The following is a 20,351-nucleotide window of genomic DNA, read 5'->3' as shown; positions in this document are numbered from 1 at the left end:
ATGGGTATGTTTAATCCATCCACCCAAAGCCATGATCCTGATAAATACCCCCTACATTGGGTTATGAGACTTGGGGGGTGGAAGCTCCCGTTCGTTCCCACTGTCAAGATCATGGATGGGGAGGGAAGGGTTAATACTCCCCTCCTAGCATGGTGTAATCCGAATAAAAATTGACCCCTGTGCCGGGGTAACCAATATGGCACCCTCTAGTTCTTCTTCATCATCTTTGTTTGTTGTTTTGTTTTGTTTTGTTTTGTTTTGTTTTGTTTTGTTTTGTTTTGTTTTGTTTTGTTTGTTTGAAACATCTATATCCTGCTTTTCAGCATGTAGAACTCAAAATTTCTTACATCAATAAAATGCACAATATGCAAAACTTCAAGCATAAATTATTATTTTTCCACAAATATATTTATTTGGTTTTACATAATAAAGTTTACAATCATACTACAACACATTCCAAAAGGAAACCAAGATTCCGACGAACCTTTGGGCTTCCCAGCTCCCCCTCCATGGGTCCTATTGTTAAACCTTTTCTTCTGCATCTTTTTATAATAATCCAAATTTTTATATTTCCATTGCATCCATAGTTCTCGTTACATTACAAGTGTTATTCCAATCCCACTAATGATTTTAACTGTTTACAATGGTCTCCAAGGTAACTTATAAATTTCCTCCATTCCGTCTTCAAGTTTTGGTCTTCCTGGTTTCTGGTCAAGCGTCAATTAAACCTAGAGATTTTTTTTCTTTTTTTAAAGAGCACCTGAGAAGCATTCAAGATTCAGGGGCCTCCTGAAATAAAACAGTTTTGATGAGGCATCTAAAACTCAGTAGGAACGATGCCTATCAAACTTCTTGTGGGGTAGGGGAGGGTCCCATAGAGTTGGGCCCACAACGCCTAAGCCATTACTCCGTATTGTCATGATCCACGTTTCTGGCCCAAAGGGAACTACTAAGAGTACTCCCCTGCAACGGTCTCAGTGATTACGTGGGGCATGCGGGGTAAGGCAGCCCTTAAAGTATCCTGGGCCTAAATTCTTCAGCGGTTTCTAAACTAGTACAAGAACCTCAAAGCTGGCCTTGTAGCAGACGGGAAACCAGTGTAGGCCTCTTAACACAGGTGCCATGTTTTTGTGGTAGTTTGTTCCCATCACCAGTCTAGCTGCAGCATTTTGCACTAGCTGGAGCTTCCTGGATCAGACTCAAGGGCAGACCCACATAGAGCACGTCTGGCCTTAAGAGTATCTTGCTGGCCATGCTCACTGGGGCTGATGGAAGCTGGAGTCTAAAGTCATCTGCAGGGCATCATGTTGGCTTTCCTCCATAGTAAAGGTAAAGGTAAAAGAACCCCTGACCATTAGGTCCAGTCGTGACTGACTCTGGGGTTGCGGCGCTCATCTCGCTTTATTGGCCGAGGGAGCCGGTGTACAGCTTCCGGGTCATGAAAACGCCGTTTACCTTCCCGCCAGAGCGGTACCTATTTATCTACTTGCACTTTGACGTGCTTTCGAACTGCTAGGTTGGCAGGAGCAGGGACCGAGCAACGGGAGCTCACCCTGTCACGGGGATTCGAACCGCCAACCTTCCGATCGGCAAGTCCTAGGCTCTGTGGTTTAACCCACAGCGCCACCCGTGCCCCTTACTCCCTCCACAGTAGTTTATTTTAAAAGCAACTACGAGAAACCTATCTTATGATCAGGAATTTGTATGCTCAGACCTCTGATGGACTACATGTTTCTCCACTGGGGACTAAAATGACCACCGAGGGGCAGTAGAGATGAAAGGACTGAGAGCTGAATGGAAATATGGCTGCGTTTAATGGTGGTGTACACATCCTCCATTCGTGACAACAGCCAATACTCAGTATTATTACTGCTATTTCAAATGAATGTATACTCTGTTGCTTTGTTATTCACTGCCTGAGTTCTGGTTCCAGGGCTTTCGTTGTACTTTAATTGAGCCTATTCCTGAAATTGAAGACAGCAATTGGTTCTGTGCTTCCTCCCGCTAAAATCACTGGTCTTTTCTCTTCATTCCCTCAGCTGCTTCCTGTGCCTTTTAGCCAACATATAACTCTTGAGCCTTTTGCGTCTCTTACCTTTCAGCTCTCAGTGTTTATTATTTCATCCCGTTCTGTTCTTGAAATTGTGGCAGGGCTGCTCTTAGAGAAACACGGACATAAAACCTTCACAGTTAGGCACGTCTCCTTTCTCTTCATTTTGTAAAGCTGTCACAAAGCCAGCCACGGTGACAGCAAAAAAGAGCAAAGGTTTTACTCCTGCTTACAAGTGGCTGCCTGGTCAGGTGCTTGGTAAATTCTTTCACTTGCTTTATTCCCCTGCACCAGTTACAGACGTTGTGCCGTTGGTACACTGGTGTGGCTCCATGCTCCCAGCTTGCATCTGTCAAAAAAAGCCGCTCCTGTTGCAAGACTCCAAGTGTGTTGCATCTAACTGCTAAATGAATAGAGTTCTGTAATGGGTTTTTCACTATCCGAGACTGATTTCTTCTTTTTTTAAATCCCAAACATTAAATCTCAACGTCAGTAGAAAATCCAAATTCCTATTAACCTAAGTACAATCCCTCCTGCAACCTGGTGATCTTTCAGCATTGTGTCTTGTGTTTCTGAGTGTGGTCTGGACAGAAATCTCTCACTCTTCCACTTCCCAATCGCGGTTTTGCTCAGTCTCTTATCACTGGAGCCTTTCGTTCTTTCTAATGGGAAATTGGTGCCATTGCCCCAGCAGGAGGGGGAACTAAAATGAAGCGTGATGACTGCTAGTCTGGATGTGCCAGAGTAGAAAGAAAGATGGCTGTAGCCAGTGCTTTTTTTCTGGGGAGATGCAGGGGTATGCATGCCCCGAAACGTTTTGTGAATCTTTGTACTTTTGTCCATTTGCTGTATTTATTTTCCCCCATTTGAACTATAAAATGGCGATTTTATTGAGTCAAAATGAGAGTACCCCTAAACATTTTTTTAGGGGGGAAAAAGCACTGGTTGTAGCACTAAATGGAGTTGTCTGGTGGTAGAACGCATCTTTTGTTTGCTTGCGTTCCCACATTCAAACCCGCAGCATCTCTAGGTTAGAAAGTATCTACACTACAGAGCTGGGAAATAATTCTCTTCTTGGAGACCTGCAGCGTGGTCTAACAATTCCATGCGCAGAGTGAGTCAGCCTTGTTCTCTCATCTGTCATATCAAGCAAGGGGCCACCTCGTGTCACCCTCAGGGAAGAGGAAGATTTGAGATTCTCCAGAAGCTCACAACCATCAAGAGGAGTCTTTTCAGTTTGAGTTTTTGAACCTAATTTGAATGCAGTTCTTGGACTATATTTCTTCTGTTTTGGTTTTCATGTTTTGTCTCTTTTACATAACATAAAAATGCATGTACATTTACTTGATTATGCAATTCATCTTGTGTGGTTTTTTTTCTTAGATCACGGAACTGCAGTAAGACATGAACCAGTCTTTCGAAGAATTCTGATGGAAGACAGCATCATCTGATATCAGAAAGATTTGTAAAATCCCTGGGTGGATCTTGTGCTCCGCATGTGTGTGTGTGTGTGTGTGTGTGCACATGTGTGCATTGTGTGCATGTGTTCTCGTTCTCTCTGTTTCACACACACCCATGTGCGTGCACACACACACACACACACACACACACACTGCTGCCATGCATTAAACCGACTAGATGTGTAAAATCATCTCTGAAAGGACATAGTTAACAGATGTGTGTATGTGCAATTTGAAAAGTGTAACATAAGCAAGGAACCTTGGGATTATTTCCGTTTATTTATACATTAAAGTGTGAATATTTTCTGTTACAAAGGTTCGGGTTCATTTATAGCTTCAGAGTGCAACTGAGATGTACGAGAATTTATCAAGCCCTCGTACTCTTCTGCACATTGCTCTGCGTGGCAGACGGGATGTGGAAGTGATTCTTTGCTTTTTGCCACATGCCGGATGAGATGTTCTCATGCAAATGGACATTGGTGCCAGGTCTAGCAGATTTCCCCACTCTCTGATACAGAGAGTACGGGATACAGTGTGTGGAAATAGCCCTCCTTGTGGTGCAGGTTCCAGGACAGGGGTGCCAGTGGACATCTCCAGGCTTGGATCTGAGAATGGATGTTGGGAGTCTTACTGAAGTCCACTTCAAAAGAGAGGCAGACAAAACAAATGCCCCAAGTTCTCCCTGGCCTGGAATAAAAATTGAGTTGGCTGGCTCTCACCTGCACACCCCCACACCCCCCCTCCAAATGCCCCCCTTTCCCCTTAATTCCCAAGTGGATAGCAGCAGGAACATGATTAGTGGAGGCAGTAATCTTGTTCCCCTTTGCAAAGCTGCAAGGAATGCTGCCACATCATGATGCAGCATCTTCTCAGAGTGAAGCTCAGATCGAGCTCAGGCTTGCAAGGGAGGTTAAAATAATCTTTAAAGGTTTCTTTACCTATGTCCAAAGCAAGAGGAAGAACAAGGAAAATTATCTCTCCCCCAGTTTGGGGACGGAACTGCTCAGATCCATTCTGTGTTAACATGGAGAATGCTTTGGGGAAAGTTGCTCATCCTTATAGAGGGATACGGGGCAGCGGTTTTTGGCAGGTGCCACTTGTTTCAGCCCCAAACAAGAGCTGTTCCCACAGAAGAAATGCTTTGCATCCAGATGCCTGGTTGAGTCAGGGCCCCTCTAGACTGATGCTTTTTGTGGGCATGTTTTGCAACATGTGATCGATTTATACTGCACCGCCCACACATCAATCCACTTTATTCGTTGCTCTGTGATGCATTATTATCTAATGTGACTGCATTAATGCCATCTGGAGTTGCTCTCTTGCCCTATGGCAGACAAGAGGCACAACACACCCACCCCTGAACAGTAGGGTTATAAAAAGTTGCAGGATTTCAGGGGGAATTGTGGGCTATGCACCAACTACAAGCCAAGCACCATGTCAACCCAGAAACCTTTTCAGGTGCAAAGAGGATTGGAAGCAAGGTCATGTATGTAAAACCATGAGCACAAACCATGTGCTGAAGGGGAAGATGTGCACATTCCACCAAGATTTATGCCACAACTGCTTTGAAGAGCATTCCAGAGGCAGAAGGGGGTTGATGAATTAGCTTAACTTTAATGAGCCATGTTTGAGCTGATCTGAAGTGCTGTGAAACCGGTGTTTAGTTTGCAGTGAACACAGCAGTTGGGAGAGATGGAGAAATGGGAGGAACGTTCCGTGTTCAGGCATTGGGTTCTCAAACCCCAAATAACGCAAAACGAAACCAAGTAAGGCGAGAGACGAGGGCCAAAGCCTAGCCTGCACATAAAAGCAAGTGAGAGAAAGGACTGGGGAATGATCTGATCCAACAGCAACTATAGGTCAGGGTTGCCACCTTTGTTCTGGCAAAATACAGGGCAGGGCAGGGTGGGTGAATCCCCCCCACCCATCGCTGTCAACTTACAGATTTGAAAATAAGGGACCAGCAGCCTCAAAAATAAGGGATCAGCAGCCAAATAAGGGATTTTCAGAGCACAGGTATGTTCGACTTCTGAGCCCCTCCGAGCCAAAGGCAGAAAGCCCAGCCAGCAGCCAAACAAAGCCTCAAGCTTCATGCTTCCCACAGCGCAGCGACCCGGCAAAGGGGATGCAGCAAGGAAAACCACCGTCACCTCTCCGCTGGGAAGCGCTGAGCAAAGGCGAGTCCCCAGGCAACGCGGCCGATTTGATCGGCACAAGGCATGCAAGCTCCACCCTCCCAGTCGTTCTTAGACTCCTTATTGGGTGAGCAACGCAGCCAAGCAACACAGTTGGAGCCTCCCTCCTCTCTGGCCGGCAGGGAGGGAGGGAGAGGAGCTGCTTCCTTTGAAACCCGGGAAATTTAAGGGACATCATGAACAAGGGACAGCAGCAGAACACGGTGCTGGGATAAGGGACTTTCCCGCCAAATAAGGGGCGGTTGACAGCTATGCCCCCCCCCCAATCTGGTGTTGAAATGACTTCAAAGCAATCCATTACAATGTCTTGCAGCCTCTGGAAATTCTCACTCACTCCTACACACAAACACACACACAAAATTTGTAAACCTTTCTGTGCTTTGCCACCCAGAGCTTAAATATATGACCTTTCACGCGCATACTTTTGGAGAGGATCCCTAACTTGGCCGTGAGAGGGGCCACATAGGAGCCAGCTCCTAGAAGCCACGGTCCCTTGGCCCCCCAATAAAAAATTAAGGGGGCCACCACCACCCCCAAGTTGATGGGCATTGACTTTCAAATGGTGTGGATGTGCCCCATCATTTGATTGATTATGAGTGGCGGGGCTTACCTCCCCCCCCCCATATTTTACTCAAGTTGTCTCCCCTGGAGAGAGGAGTGCAGAAACACAGGACAAAGTACATTTTACATGGAAACACAGGAGAATACTGTATTATATAGGGCAGAAGGCAACCCCTTTTGGAACCTCCTTTGGGAAAGGGGGAAGGCAAGTTGTAATGCCTTGTACTGGAAAAGTTGTTTGGAAGTGGAACTGGGAACAGTGCTTCTAAGCACCTCTGGACTGGGTGATCATTCCTGGCCTCCACTTCCACGCTGGCTACTTAGTCTTTCCACCATTGTATAATCAGACTTCATAACTTTTGGGGCAAACCAAAGCTGCTCTGGTATATGTTGGGAAATTACAAAGGTTAGAAATGAGGCCATCTTTAAATAAAGAGACTCGGTTTAGTTCCGTGGGGTTGGGAGTTTCCAAAATAGGTGTATTTATTTACATCCTTTCTGCTCAATGTGTTAATTTTGGGGTCCATTGAATGCCAGGGTGTATCATGCCAAATCTTGGCCGTTGCTCCAGCACTCGTTGGGTTCCCCAATCAAGCTTCAAATTTGCTCAACAGCAACCCAGAGGAACAGGACATAAAACTTCTCCAGCAAAAGCCACAGGCTGAAGATTGTGACTGGAAGGAATCCCTCGGCTTGTTATTTTACGAAGCTTAATGATATTATGGGATGGCACTAGAAAAGCTTATAGAAAACAAAGCACATAAGATGGACTGTTTGAAAATAAAGCAACTCCAAGCAACTGACATATGATGAGATTTAAAGCAACTTCAAGCAATCTGATATAATTCCCAAACCAATTAATGGTTTAATAATGGTGTGACCTACTAGTAAGCTCTGACAAAGCAATCGATTTGAATAAACAACATCCCTCTCCACAAGGCCCCAAAAGAACTCCCCCAAAATGCCCACATATATGTATTTTAGATTGAGTAACAACTGGGCCATTTATTTCTCCATAAACGTCATTATTTATGCCCACATAGATCATGAGTGCCTATAATCTACCTGGGGGAAAGGCGTAAGTGAGACGCCTGCTGCATCAGTGATTATCCATACAGGACACCTGGACACACTCTAGCACTGGCTTGCCCACACAGATGTTGCTCTTGTTTTGTCTTCATGGCCGAGAGGGTGGTCTTGCTGTGTGGGCAGCCCAGGACCTCCATACACACAACCCAGGCTTGCACCTGGTCACTCCTGGAGACATAGTCCATTGAGACAGATGGATGCCAACAGATGTGTAGCTGACTATGGCGCTGATATTTTTCATCCATCATTATATGTTCCTATTTCACACAGTGATGTCATTTTAAGATTTTTTTCAGGTGTTCTTCTTGGTGTTCTGTTCCTGAGATGGCTCATCCTATCCTCTTTGTTTGTGGCTATGTAAATACAAATGAACATTATGTCCGTATTCGAAGAAGGTAGGGTGGCTGCACAGTGTAGGAGTGCGGACAAGGTCCCAGGTGGTTCAGTTCCCAGAATCTGCAGGTACAGCTGTGAAGGACCCCTGGTCATGAAACCCTGGGGTTTCAGTCAAATACTGAACCAAATGGACCAATGGTCTGATTCAGCGGAAGACAGCTTATTATGTTCCTATAGGCTTTCTCGCATGATCTGGTCCTGGATGCCTTTCATAGAAAAGATATCTGTACAGATCACTACTCCACCGTTGTCTTTCAGATGCAGGATGTCATCGGGTAGATGACCAAAACAGAAATGGCCTGAAATTACCCTTTGACTTTGTGTATATGTGCATGGCAACACAAACACAAGCAAGTTAGCAGTTTACGACTGCAACCCTACGCACATTTATCTGACAGTAAACCACCTTGAAATTTGTGAGATTTACCTTTGAGTAAAATGCACAGGCGCATACATTGTGAATCCAATCAGAGTGGAATTGATGCTCCTTGAAGATTAAAGGAGGTGGCTACTGCTAACCTCAGCAGGAGCAGAATTAGATAATAGCAATTAAATAACATTTTCTATTAGCCTATCCAACCTCCTCTCCCACTGGATGCTAATGATGCGGAAAATTTTCATCCAGTGTCACAAGGACTCTGGCAGGGATGGTTTTCTCCTAGTAACCTCGTGAATAGTTATTCTGTGCAGGTAATTTACATAAGACAGCCCTGAAATCATTTCCCATCCATGCAATGTTCATCCTTTGAATGAAAAGCCAATTAAAGATGAAATCACTCTGACTATTTGAACATGGGAAATAATTATTTGAGGAAACAATTCTTAATTTATAAAGTGTTCTTATTTCACTAAGGACTCATCTATAATGTTCAATTAATGATGTTTGCTTATCACTGTAACAATTACAAAGTTTCGGTGTTTTTGTTTCTTTTGTAACAAACAACACTTTCACATTGTGGCTATCAAATAATAACACTTGAAATGAAGAAACCACATTCCCTTTGCCGAAGACTCACCACACACACACACAGACAGTGCAAACATTTGACAAAGGATTTATTTTTTTTAGTGTAATCTAACTGCAACTTGCAGATCACTTCAAAAATATTAATAGTCTTAGGAGATGAAAAAATGTTTGCAGCTGCTTTATTAATTGGCTACGATGGTTGGTTTTTGCTCTGCTGAAACTGGTCCTCTAATTTCTCAAAAATTGCATTTCCCAAGAAAAGAGGCTTCTGTTTTTCTGCCTCGCTTGTAGGTCAGTTTAGAATTTCTTTATCCTTTCAATAAGGTGGAGCTTAGCTACTAGGCTGTGGGTGGCACGTGTGGTTTTCTGTCCATTACACATGTTTCCAGCGCCTTTTGGTCTCTCTGGCTGATGATGTTTCTGATCTGGAGGGGGGGGGGACACAGGACATGAGAGACGTTGTCCTGTGACATCTTCCAATGGATTTTTGATTGAAGCACAGGAAGTCGGGGAGAATCCCTGGGATTGGGGCACTTGCTGGCTTTGTTTTTAAGGGAAGTTCTTCATTTCACCTTCAAAAAAAGTCTGTGCTGATTTCTTTAAAAGTAAGGAGACCACTTTTCAAACAAAATAACAACGAACAGCTTGACTTCTTCCAATACTTACAGTAAAGGCAAGCTAAGAGTGTCATGGGATATTCAGGAAACATGGACACCCAGGAATGCTGCAGAGTTCAGACCACGGGAGAGGTGATTTGTGGGGTGGAAGAAAGGACACTCAAAACCCCTTGGCCACACAAAATAATATTACCCGAGACTTTAGGATTTCAGTCATCAGACTTTTCTCATTAATAGATAAACAACGGGAGACTAGACTGCACTAGAACACTCCACAGGGGCATCAAAACATACCAGTGAAGGGTAGTCATATTTATGCCAAAAGGAAGCTCAGGGTGATATTACAAGCATTTGTCCTATTATGTCCTTTCGTTTTATCTTCTCTTTGAAGTAGGCTGGGTTGAGAGAGAATAACTTTAAGATCACTGTGAGGCAACCATGTCTGCTGCAAGTACACCTGGGTTATAGATCCCTGCAGCAATATGAAGTATGAAGGGCATGTTTTCATTCTTAATGCCAATATACAAGTCTCAGAGAGCAGAAACCTAAGTAAAGATCACTGCAGGTATGTGTGTATGGGTTACTCAGATGCATAGGTGTGCTGGCTGTGGCCAGGAACACACTATTGTCTTTTATCCGCTGTAGTAGAGCACTATGGTATGTTGAGCTTCAGGCATGGTCTGAAGCTCAACATCAAAAAAACGAAGATCATGGCCACTGGGCCCATCTCCTCCTGGCAGGGAGGGGGGAGGGGAAGAAATGGAGGTAGTGAGAGATTTTACTTTCTTGGGCTCCATGATCACTGCAGATGGTGACAGCAGCCACGAAATTAAAAGACGCCTGCATCTTGGGAGAAAAGCAATGACAAACCTAGACAGCATCTTAAAAAGCAGACATCACCTTGCCAACAAAGGTCCGTATAGTTAAAGCTCTGGTTTTCCCAGTAGTGATGTATGGAAGTGAGAGGTGGACCATAAAGAAGGCTGATCGCCGAAGAATTGATACTTTTGGATTATGGTGCTGGAGGAGACTCTTGAGAGTCCCATGGACTGCAAGAAGATCAAACCTATCCATTCTGAAGGAAATCAGCCCTGAGTGCTCACTGGAAGGACAGATCGTGAAGCTGAGGCTCCAAGACTTTGGCCACCTCATGAGAAGAGAAGACTCTCTGGAAAAGACCCTAATGTTGGGAAAGATGGAGGGCACAAGGAGAAGGGGACGACAGAGGACAGTTGGACAGTGTTCTTGAAGCTACCAGCATGAGGGAGGCAGTGGAAGACAGGAGGGCCTGGCGTGCTCTGGTCCATGGAGTCACAAAGAGTCGGACACAACTAAACAACTAAACAACAACAGTAGAGCACTAACTCCACCATGGAATTCCCTGGGCACACAACCTAGTGAAATGTGATGCACATACCTATGCTCAGGGGACCTGTGACACAGTGCGGTATACATAGTAGAACTTGTGCTGAAGGGGTCATAGATAAGCAGTTTCAGAAAGTGATAAGAGAGCATGGTACTTCAGGTTGCATCATAAGGTTATGGGTTGAGCATAAGAGTGTGGCAAATGTGATGTGAAGAGACATGGGTTCTGTGGTGCAGTGGAAGAAACGTGGTGGAGGGAGATTTATTGTTGCTGGCATCCATTTGTCTTGAGACCATGGGGTGTGCCTCCTGGGATAAAGTCAAAACACTGTGTTGGCAGCACTGATGGGACTTCCATGCAGCACAAGACTGGGCAGTGCCCTACGGAGGTCCTGATCTGCCCAGACGACAAGAACCGCCTCTTGGTCTCTGTGGGCCAAAGGAAAGCACAGCAATATGTCTAGCTGCAAGAATTGCTGGAAGGATCATTGCTTCCTCCTCCTCCTTTAGCAATCACTCATAGCTGAGTAAGATTGTCTTCTATGAACACAGTCCGTAAGTGACTATGGAGGCTCATAGCTGTCAACTTACAGATTTGAAAATAAGGGACCAGCAGCCTCAAAAATAAGGGATCAGCAGCCAAAATAAGGGATTTTCTGAACACAGGTAGGTTCAACTTCTGAGCCACTCTGAACCAAAGGCAGAAAGCCCAGCCAGCAGCCAAACAAAGCCTCAAGCGGTGGTTCCCACAGCGCAGCAACCCGGCAAAGGGGATGCAGCAAGGAAAACCACCGTCACCTCTCCGCTGGGAAGCGCTGAGCAAAGGTGAGTCCCCAGGCAATGTGGCCGATTTGATTGGCACAAGGCATGCAAGCTCCACCCCCCAGTCATTCTTAGACTCCTTATTGCGTGAGCAATGCAGCCAAGCAACACAGCTGGAGCCTCCCTGGCCGGCAGGGAGGGAGGGAGAGGAGCTGCTTCCTTTGAAACCCAGGAAATTTAAAGGACATCATCAATAAGGGACAGCAGCGGGACACAGCGCTGGGATAAGGGACTTTCCCACCAAATAAGGGACAGTTGACAGCTATGCTGTGGAGGCCAATTCTGGATCCACACGTCCTTCCACAGTGGGGACATAGGTTTCCAGGCTAATTGCTCCAACTGTCTCCACAATGGATTTGTGAAGAGTTAGCCTTTTCTTCTCCTGAAGCTATCCCGCAAGTCAGCAACAGTTTGGAGTCAGAGTTTCCCTTCTCCTAGATGGGCTGCCTTCGCAAGGTTGACAAGCTGGAGGGACATGGCGGCTCAGGCACCCTGCAAGCCCAACGCCATTCGTGGGGACGGCCTTTTACATCCTTCTCAATGGCAGGAGGGGGGCTGGAAGGGACACAGCAGCTCAGGCGCACTGCATACCCAGCCCCATCCTGCTTTTGCAGGGGACACACTGGTGTCTCTGGGTGCCTGGGCTTGCGCGCCACCTTGGGCTATGGCGTGCCGCTCTCAAAGTGCCACCCAGTGCAATCTGCCCCCTGCGCATCCCATTAGCTACACCACAGGTTGAGAGAAGATTATTTTCTCAAGGCCACGCAGAATGGTCAAGAAGGCTGTGTACCCAGCAAAAAATGCAACACCCAAATCACACGGTCTCTCTGCAGGGATGCAATTGTCAGGCTTAACTTGCCACTGATATGTGCAGTATACCAGGTGAAACCATGTCTCATTTCTAACCATTGGTTTTCAGTTTGAAAAGGGGAGACATAAACTGTCCATTAATGTACCTGTTGATAGTGTTAATAAAATTCCATTTATCTTGCAGGCTAAGCCTTTAGATTCTGCTGCAGACTCCAATGTCACTTCTTCTCGGTCATACATATTCTAGTTACCTGCTTCATAATATTGCAGTCCGTGATAAAATGATTTATTAGGTGAAATGGTAGCTGATTGGTTTTAACCCCTTCAAGCTGAAACTGCACCCAAGCATCAGAAATCAGTCTGTCAGTTTGAAATAAATGTTATAGCCTATGAAATCATTTGGACTCCCACCTCTCCCATTATTTCTGCAAATCCTCATTAGAAAACACTGGATGAAATATAGTTGGTATTAAAGAGGAATATAGGGAATACAGGGCAAACAAATGTGTTTGCTGATATTTACATGTCATAACAAGCACACTGTATAAAGAGATTTCATATTATTTGTAATGCTTTGGGGAATGAGTTTAAGAAAAGGCAGGACTCTTAATGATACTTCAGTGTCTGCCAATTCAATGTCAATCCATGTCTTATCTGTTTTCTAAATAATACAAATTAGCCACCTGATTTGGATTGCCTAATTATATTTGAATAAATGTGGAATATTCCACCACACTTGTATTTTTCTGTAAGATGGTCAGAGCAATTAAGGGGTTTCATTAAAAAATAAATTTATGAACAATATTTTGCCACTTATTCAGAATACCGTATGATAGGGTAAGAAGTTTTGAAAAATTGATCACGATAACCCTCAAGCTTCCCAACATATGCTTTGGTTTGTGGGTATGGAAATTGCAACTGCACATGATTTGAGAATTTTTCCTAAGAAAAGAAAATGGGCTTTTAGTATTAAGCTATATTGTTATAGGAACTATGGTATACACTGATGGTTAAATGGTATGTAAAATTGGATATGAATATGTATTAAAGCTTAGAAAATAATTCTAACCCTTTATGTTCTGAGCAGTTCTCATTTGCTTTTTCTCCTACCCCAGCCATCCATGTGCAACGGCGCAGCAATACATGGCATGCATATGTGTGTAATGTAATGTCCATACCAATCTTTTAAAAATAAAACAGCTTTGGGATGGGGTAGTTTTGACCAAAGAAATTAAACTTTTCCCTGCTCAGTTTTCCCTCTTAATATCCCTCCCATTCCCAGCCAGATAAATTAAATATCCCCCCTTCCAAACTAGTTACCTCACATGGCTGTCTAACGTATTCCAAACGAAGAGAGAGAACTGCCTATTATATCTACCCCTGAGGGATTAAAGCAGCAAACATGATCTCATTTTGTCTACTTAACGTAACATAGTGGTTAGGGTTGGACTGGGAGTACCTATGTTCAATTCCAAACTTAGCCACCAAGTTCACTAGACCCCTTATGGTCTTTCACATGCTGAGGTATAAAATGCCTTGTAGCCTCTAATGCTATTTATGTTAACATGTCATACTTGTTCACGCAAGAAAGAAGGGAGAGAAGCAGCCTTTGCAATATGAATGTTTTTACAGATGGGGCATGAGCTCGGGAGAGATGCACATAATAAGTATACAACAGCAGCCTTAATGCTTGCATACAACTCTTAAGGTCTCTTCATTATTGGATACTATTAAAAGAGAGCTGGCTTCTATTAGTTTAATAACAGGCACATGCCATCACCATTCATCTCCAAATGCGGCATTAGAAAGATATTTAGTTTGGAGAACTCTAGAATATTGTCCTTTGGGGAATTCCTACCTACTTCCCCTCTTTGTTTGGCTATATCCCTAAAAACAAATATTTTCAGGAAATAAAACCTGTTCATTAGCAGAAAGCTGGGACTTGCTTTCCTAGAGCTGATCTTATTTGTGCATGAGTGCCATCTGGTGGTCAAGTAGAAGCTATTCCCACTTTCTTCCTCATTTGTGAATTACGGCATCAATCACGTGCACATGTGATTGGGAGTAATTTCTGTGAGCCCAGAGGTCTTGCTTTTGTGTAAATATGTGTAAGATCAAGCCATCAATCTCCCTCCCCCAAGCTGTTGCAGCTTCTCTTCTCTCTCACTCCCCGGGGCATTAATTTTATAGGACAATATAACAAACCAAACTGAGAGTAGACCTTACTTTCAGTGGTTGATACAGTGGTGGAAATATATGTGAATGGACAAATGAAAGCACCAATACGTTTTCACTCATATGGAAAATTTGATACAGAAACACACCAGACGTATATCTTTAAAATGAATTTTAAAATAACCACTGAACCAAGTGATTGGTCAAGGTCAACTCTTCCAAGGCTTGTATTTCCACCGGGAGTTTAGAAGCCATTCATTCTTGCTTTTGTTCAGCACCCTTCGTTTCCTTCAACATTTCTTGCCAGTTCTTCTCCATTTCTTCCTTACAGGTGAGAAAAGCATCTTCCAGTCGTCTCATAGAGTTGGCCAAGTCTGGGTTAGCACGCATCACCACCATATCATAAGCCATCCATGTAGCCTGCACTGGGACAGGGTGCAAAATGCAGAGTCACTCATTTGATGAGATTTGTTGCAGTGGCGTGGATGAGAAGGAAAAGATGGAACTGATAACAAAACGGAAGAGTCGCCAGCTCTGGGACTAAATACCTCTTCAAATACACTTTTAAGTTTCAAACCAGCGCTGCACTCACGGCAATAACTAACTAGTTTACTCATTGACAGCTTTCCACAACATCATCGACCCTCAGGGAAGAATGACATGCTGCTTCTGGGTGTACATATCTGTGGGGTGGGGTCACTCATCCAACACTTGCATTAGAAAAGCAATAGAATATCTCCCCCCCCAAAAAAAAAAAATGTGCATAGGGAATTATTAAAACAAATCAGCGAGTTTTCCCAAATCAGACTGCAATGATAGCAAAAGCAGCTGTCCTTCCCCCTGCCCACAAAAAATTATAGATTAATGAAGATCCTCGCAGATGGCGGGAGGATGGCTCTGTTTGCATCGTGATCTTAACCCCCCACAACACACACTTTTCATCACCCCTACCCACCTGTGCAGCAAATCTCAGCCAAGTCTGAGAATCGCTGTTATAGGGCACATTCAGTAATTTAAATGTTATTTTTCAAGTTAACTAGACCATGGTGGCAGAACAACCTAATGGTATTTATGACAGCTAGCTTGCCGTTTTTATCCAATCTGGCTGAGAATAGGTTTTTTTTAAAAGTATGTACTAATTAGTGGAAATGTTTGAATGAATCTGTAATAGAACTCCTGCAAATATTGTCTCACATCAAAACCTAGATTAAGTTCTGAGGCATTGTTTAATTATCCAAGAGGCTCGATCAGTATTTGACTTTCTTTGTGCCATTGCAATCCTCTCTACAAAGATTCAAGGGTTTGTTTTTTTTTAAAAAAAGAATCCATTTGAAGTCTATAGTAGTTTGACAACCTGTCCTTGAACTGAAAAACCTCTTTAGAAAGTAACCTGAGAGAAGAGAAGTGGTGGATAAGATTTAAATCCTCTCTCCACCCAGTTCCATGTTTGAAACCCACCCTCACACAGCTCTTCTCCCTGCAGGTTCAAATCTATGTTCACAAAAATCAATGTGTAATTTAGCTCTAATTCATTATATTCTACCAGGAAAATCTTTCTTGTCATATTTGACAGGATACTATAAAAACAAGAAATTCTGTCCATTGGTTATTCTTATAGTTAGGAACTCAGCATTCAAAAGAATGGTAGCATCTTGAAAGGGATAATCGTTACGTTGGGGTTTTGTTATTGTCTGTTCTGTGAGACCTGAAAAATCAATGCTTTGTGGAAAGAAATGGAGAGCATACTTAAAGGTGCTTAAATTAGCAATTTTTCTAATGAATAGTACTTATACAGTAGCAACTGTATAAGTAATCTACAGTTTCTACGGACATATGCCCAAGCAGTTTAGCATGTTCCTGTCCTGACACTACAGAACTTATTCAGCTCTTAATTGCATGTATTGATTAGTTATACTCAGATGTGGATGAGCATCAGACCCTCACATCAGATTTAATGGATCCTGGATGAGCATTGTAATCTGCACACTAATTTCTCCCTTGGTGGCCCAGGGGGATATAATTAGCAACACATAAATCCTCTGCAGGAATAGTACCACACCTGATAGTTTTTCCATGTCTTCCAGGAGCTTCTCTAAATCCCTGTTCAGGTCCTCAAGCATTTTTACCATGTTGTCGTAATTTCTTTCACAGGGTTCACATTTGGCCATCTAGCAGGGAAGAAGGAAGCGATGAGTGGCAGTACAACTTTGTGAAACCGAAGTTTAAAGCACACAGAACGTTCTTACGCTCTTTTAATAACTGCATGGTATAGAAGAGCACGTTTTGTATATTTTAAGCATTTCTACCCTGATCTTCAGGCAAAGTGTCCCAGGGCAGCTCACTGTAGGTTAAGGCCAGTAAGAACAGTAAATAGACAGTCCCAGCCCACAGGCTTCAACAGCGAGTAGGAAAACAAGCAAACTCAGGCGCCAGTTCTCAGTGGTTGATAACAGTATGCCATTATTATTATTATTATTATTATTATTATTATTATTATTATTATTAGAATTTATATACCACTCTATACCCAGGGGTCTCAGGCTAGACCAGATGAGCTCATCTTTTGTTCTTAAAAGTTACAAGTTCTTATAATGAACATTGCATATCAAAAGATTTGAGCATGAGGAGGAACTAAATGCAGCTGGTGTCTTAGCACAGTCTATGGATTGGGTCCAATAGTTCCACCCCGCTGCAGAAGCCAGAATAGGGTCTGCAAGGTCCTTCCCATTCTTGTTGTGACTGAGTAAACACTTTATACAACTGGACCAAAATCAGAAAATTGTAATTTTCACCCTTCCCCCCCCCCCAAAAAAAGACTGCAAAGCACCCCAATGAATTTTGGATGAATGGATATAAAATATTAAATACTTGCGGGGGGGGGGCTACAAGTATGTTTAGAGAAAATGAACTTAAATGATTAATTCAATACTTCTGAAAATCAGAGCACTTCTTATGTGTCAAAGTAAAGATCGAAACACTTAACTTCTAACACTTCAGATTGCAAAATTATACCTCTTGACAGCTGTGCAATAGTGGGCACATGGGAAAAGAAAACCTCAATTACCACAGTAAATGTAGAATAAAATCAAATAAGTATATTAGTCACAAGCAAACAAACAAGCATTCCCTAGTAAGTAGTCCTCAAGTGCCAACGATAATATATTTTAAGTGCATACTTGAATTTTTGGCTACAATACCAGTTAGGCACCCTAGCTTAAACAATAAATTCATCTATCAGGGCTGAAAAAGATAGACACTAAATCACTTTGAAGAAGATGATGCTGACAATAATTTAAATGCTTAACTTCAGAAACTCCAGATCTCAAACTGTTTTTGTTTTATACTATGCTTGTGGAAGTGAAATCTTGCCCAAAATAGTGCCTGCATCAGGCAGAGAGGCGGCAGAGAGCCATTGTTGGATTAGGGCCAGGGAATTAGGGCCATCCAAAACAAAAGCTGAAAAGCTGCAAGTTTCACGGTAGATTCAAAAGGTTCCTCATAAAAGCTCTAATGTATGGACTTCATAAGGGATCTCTGCAAGAACAGCGGGTTCTAGAGAAAACTTTCCTTTTGGAAACACTTCAAGGGAAGATGACCAGAGAGGGAACCATATTACCTAACACATTCACAATACAAAAAGCCTGAATGATCCCATCTTTAAAACCATAGGATGGATTTTGTTTAATATTGTGAAAGGGCAAGATATGAATATTTGAAATAAAATAATAAATACAGCTGGTTTCAGAAACGGAGCGATCATTCAAGGAGTCCATGGCTTGAACTTCAGCTCTGAACTCGCTATGGGACTTTGGATTTGCCACTTTCCACTTCATCTCCTGCATCTATAATACAGGGACAAATATACCTGCCCTCCAGGATTGTTTTTTAAGGACTGGGGAAATTGTGGAGTGCTTTGAACACTCGAAAAAGTGCTTCTCAACAGCCAATTTCCGTTGTCTTCAATTTTTGTACAGACAGTATTGCATCTGCTAAAACTACCAACCGTTCTCTCCCTAAGCCCCTTTCTCCACTCCTTCCCTTCATCCCATCCCATAATAACACTTCCGAATTGGTACAGCGATGCTGATTATTTTTAAGTGTTCATCCTATTATTTTTGAATTGCTATATTTCATGCTGTTCATCCGGCATGTTGTATTCCACTTTGAGCACGATTCTGTGGGAAAGTGGCATACAAGTACACTCGATGATGATGATGATATAAATTCAGATAATGATAATTCTTATTATTGAAAGACTAGCCAGGGGAGATGGAGGTATATTAGCTTTACAATTTAATATTCTACACATTTATCATATAAAAGAAAAATAATTAAAGATTCCAAATATTCCCCCCCCTATGACTTCTCTCAACTTCCCTTTCCGGTTATTTGAATATTAGCTGCTTCTGCTTAATTTCCAAGTTGTTATTTCTTAACCTTTACCTTTGTTTTCTTAATTGTGTTTACTCCAAGCCTACTAATGAGTCCAATTCTTTACAACATTTCTGTAAATACAGCATAAACAGTTCCCAGTCTTTTTAAAGTCTCTATTGTCATTGTCTCTAAGTCCCACCCCCCAACTTGAGACGTATTTTATTTCCATTAAAAATTATACACCACTTGATTAAAAAAAAAAAAGCAAAAAACACCTCAAAGCATTTTAAACTGCTTCTTATGAAGGAAATACATTGTTGGGCGCAGCTGGGCCTGGTCAGGAGCAGCCAGACCTTATCCCTGTGGGGTGTGCTTTCCCTCCTCAGCATACCATATTATTATTATTATTATTATTATTATTATTATTATTAAAATGTATATACCACCCCAATATCACAGGGCCTGGTTTACCAGGACACCGTACTACAGAGAAGTGGAGAGGGAGGCCTCAGAAGCGCTTTATATTTTATGTCCCCTCGCATTTAGCCAGGCCTCCATCCCCAGAGGCCCAGAGGGCAAAGCCAGGCCTTTTCTGTGGTGGCTCCCTTTGTGGGCTGCTCTCTCCAGGGAGGCTCGCCTGGGACCTTCACTAACATCTATTTCCGTTTCTCTCCAACCAGGCCAAGCTGTATTTGGTTTGTTTTTATTGTTTATTTTGTATTCTCTTTTTGTGTTTTTCCGTTGCCCACCGGCCTGGGATCATCAGGAAAAGGGCGGTATAAAGATGTAATTAATTGATCAATTAATCGCCCCAGCCTGGGAGATGAAAATTAGTAGTCCATCCTATTTTCCCCTACTTCACAATACGCAAGTGGACAACCAACACACGCTGTCCCTTTCCTTTCTCCTCGTCCTTCTTTCGATGGCCCTCTCTCTGGCCCCAAGCAGCCCCTTTTCCTCTCTCCCTTCATCCGACCCCCAAGGCCGCATCCCCCCACTTTCCTACCTTCCCCCTTCAGCAGACAGTGACACAAACCTGGGCACAGCTCAGCCGCCACTGGCCCTTCTCCCTTCCAGCCAATCCCAAGGCCTAGCGCTGCCCGGTTAGAATGGACGGGGGCGGGGGCAGGAAAGGCCTAGCAAGGGACTAGGCAGCTGGAGAAGGGGCAGGAGCCATTGGAATATGGTTATATATATATATATACACACACACAGTGGTGCCTCACAAGACAAAAAGAATCCGTTCCGCGAGTCTCTTCGTCTAGCGGTTTTTTCGTCTTACGAAGCAACCCCATTAGCGGATTAGTGCTATTAGCGGTTTAGCGGCTATTAGCGGCTATTAAAGGCTTAAGGGATTAGCAGATTAGCTGCTAAAAGGCTATTAGCGGTTTAGTGCCTTAGAAAAGGGGGGTGGGGAGTGAAAAAAAATCGCAAGACATTTTCGTCTTGCGAAGCAAGCCCATAGAGAAA

At 43.3% G+C, this 20,351-nt stretch overlaps 2 protein-coding genes across 11 annotated transcripts in view; one reads left to right on the top strand and one right to left on the bottom strand.

Annotated features, from left to right (window-relative positions):
* Positions 1-3,825, top strand: part of ADGRL3 (adhesion G protein-coupled receptor L3) — a 524,012-nt gene extending 520,187 nt beyond the window's left edge. For all 6 annotated transcript variants that reach the window (XM_083419414.1, XM_083419412.1, XM_083419411.1 and 3 more), the window contains one exon: positions 3,434-3,825. In XM_083419414.1, the coding sequence (XP_083275540.1) occupies positions 3,434-3,501 (68 nt within the window). In that variant the 3' untranslated portion in view covers positions 3,502-3,825. The remainder of the gene's footprint in view (positions 1-3,433) is intronic.
* Positions 3,826-14,666: 10,841 nt separating this feature from the next.
* On the bottom strand, positions 14,667-20,044 carry SYCE3 (synaptonemal complex central element protein 3). Of its 5 annotated transcripts, none has more exons than XM_083420891.1 (3): positions 19,918-20,044; positions 16,567-16,675; positions 14,667-14,932 (listed from the first exon to the last, which is right to left on the bottom strand). In XM_083420891.1, the coding sequence occupies exons 2-3, from the start codon at positions 16,673-16,675 to the stop codon at positions 14,763-14,765; spliced, it is 279 nt and encodes a 92-aa protein (XP_083277017.1). In that variant the 5' UTR covers positions 19,918-20,044; the 3' UTR covers positions 14,667-14,762. The 5 variants fall into 5 exon arrangements, with proteins under 5 accessions (XP_083277017.1, XP_083277016.1, XP_083277014.1 ...); XM_083420890.1 differs by having other exon boundaries at positions 19,888-20,029; XM_083420888.1 differs by lacking the exon at positions 19,918-20,044 and adding an exon at positions 19,739-19,763.
* Between the last annotated feature and the right edge of the window lie 307 nt (positions 20,045-20,351).

Source organism: Podarcis tiliguerta (genome assembly GCF_965153285.1).
Source record: "Podarcis tiliguerta genome assembly, chromosome: 17".
In the NCBI taxonomy this organism is placed as follows: Eukaryota; Metazoa; Chordata; class Lepidosauria; order Squamata; family Lacertidae; genus Podarcis; species Podarcis tiliguerta.
Note: the sequence above shows the minus strand (reverse complement) of the source record. Positions and strands in the feature narration are given on the sequence as shown.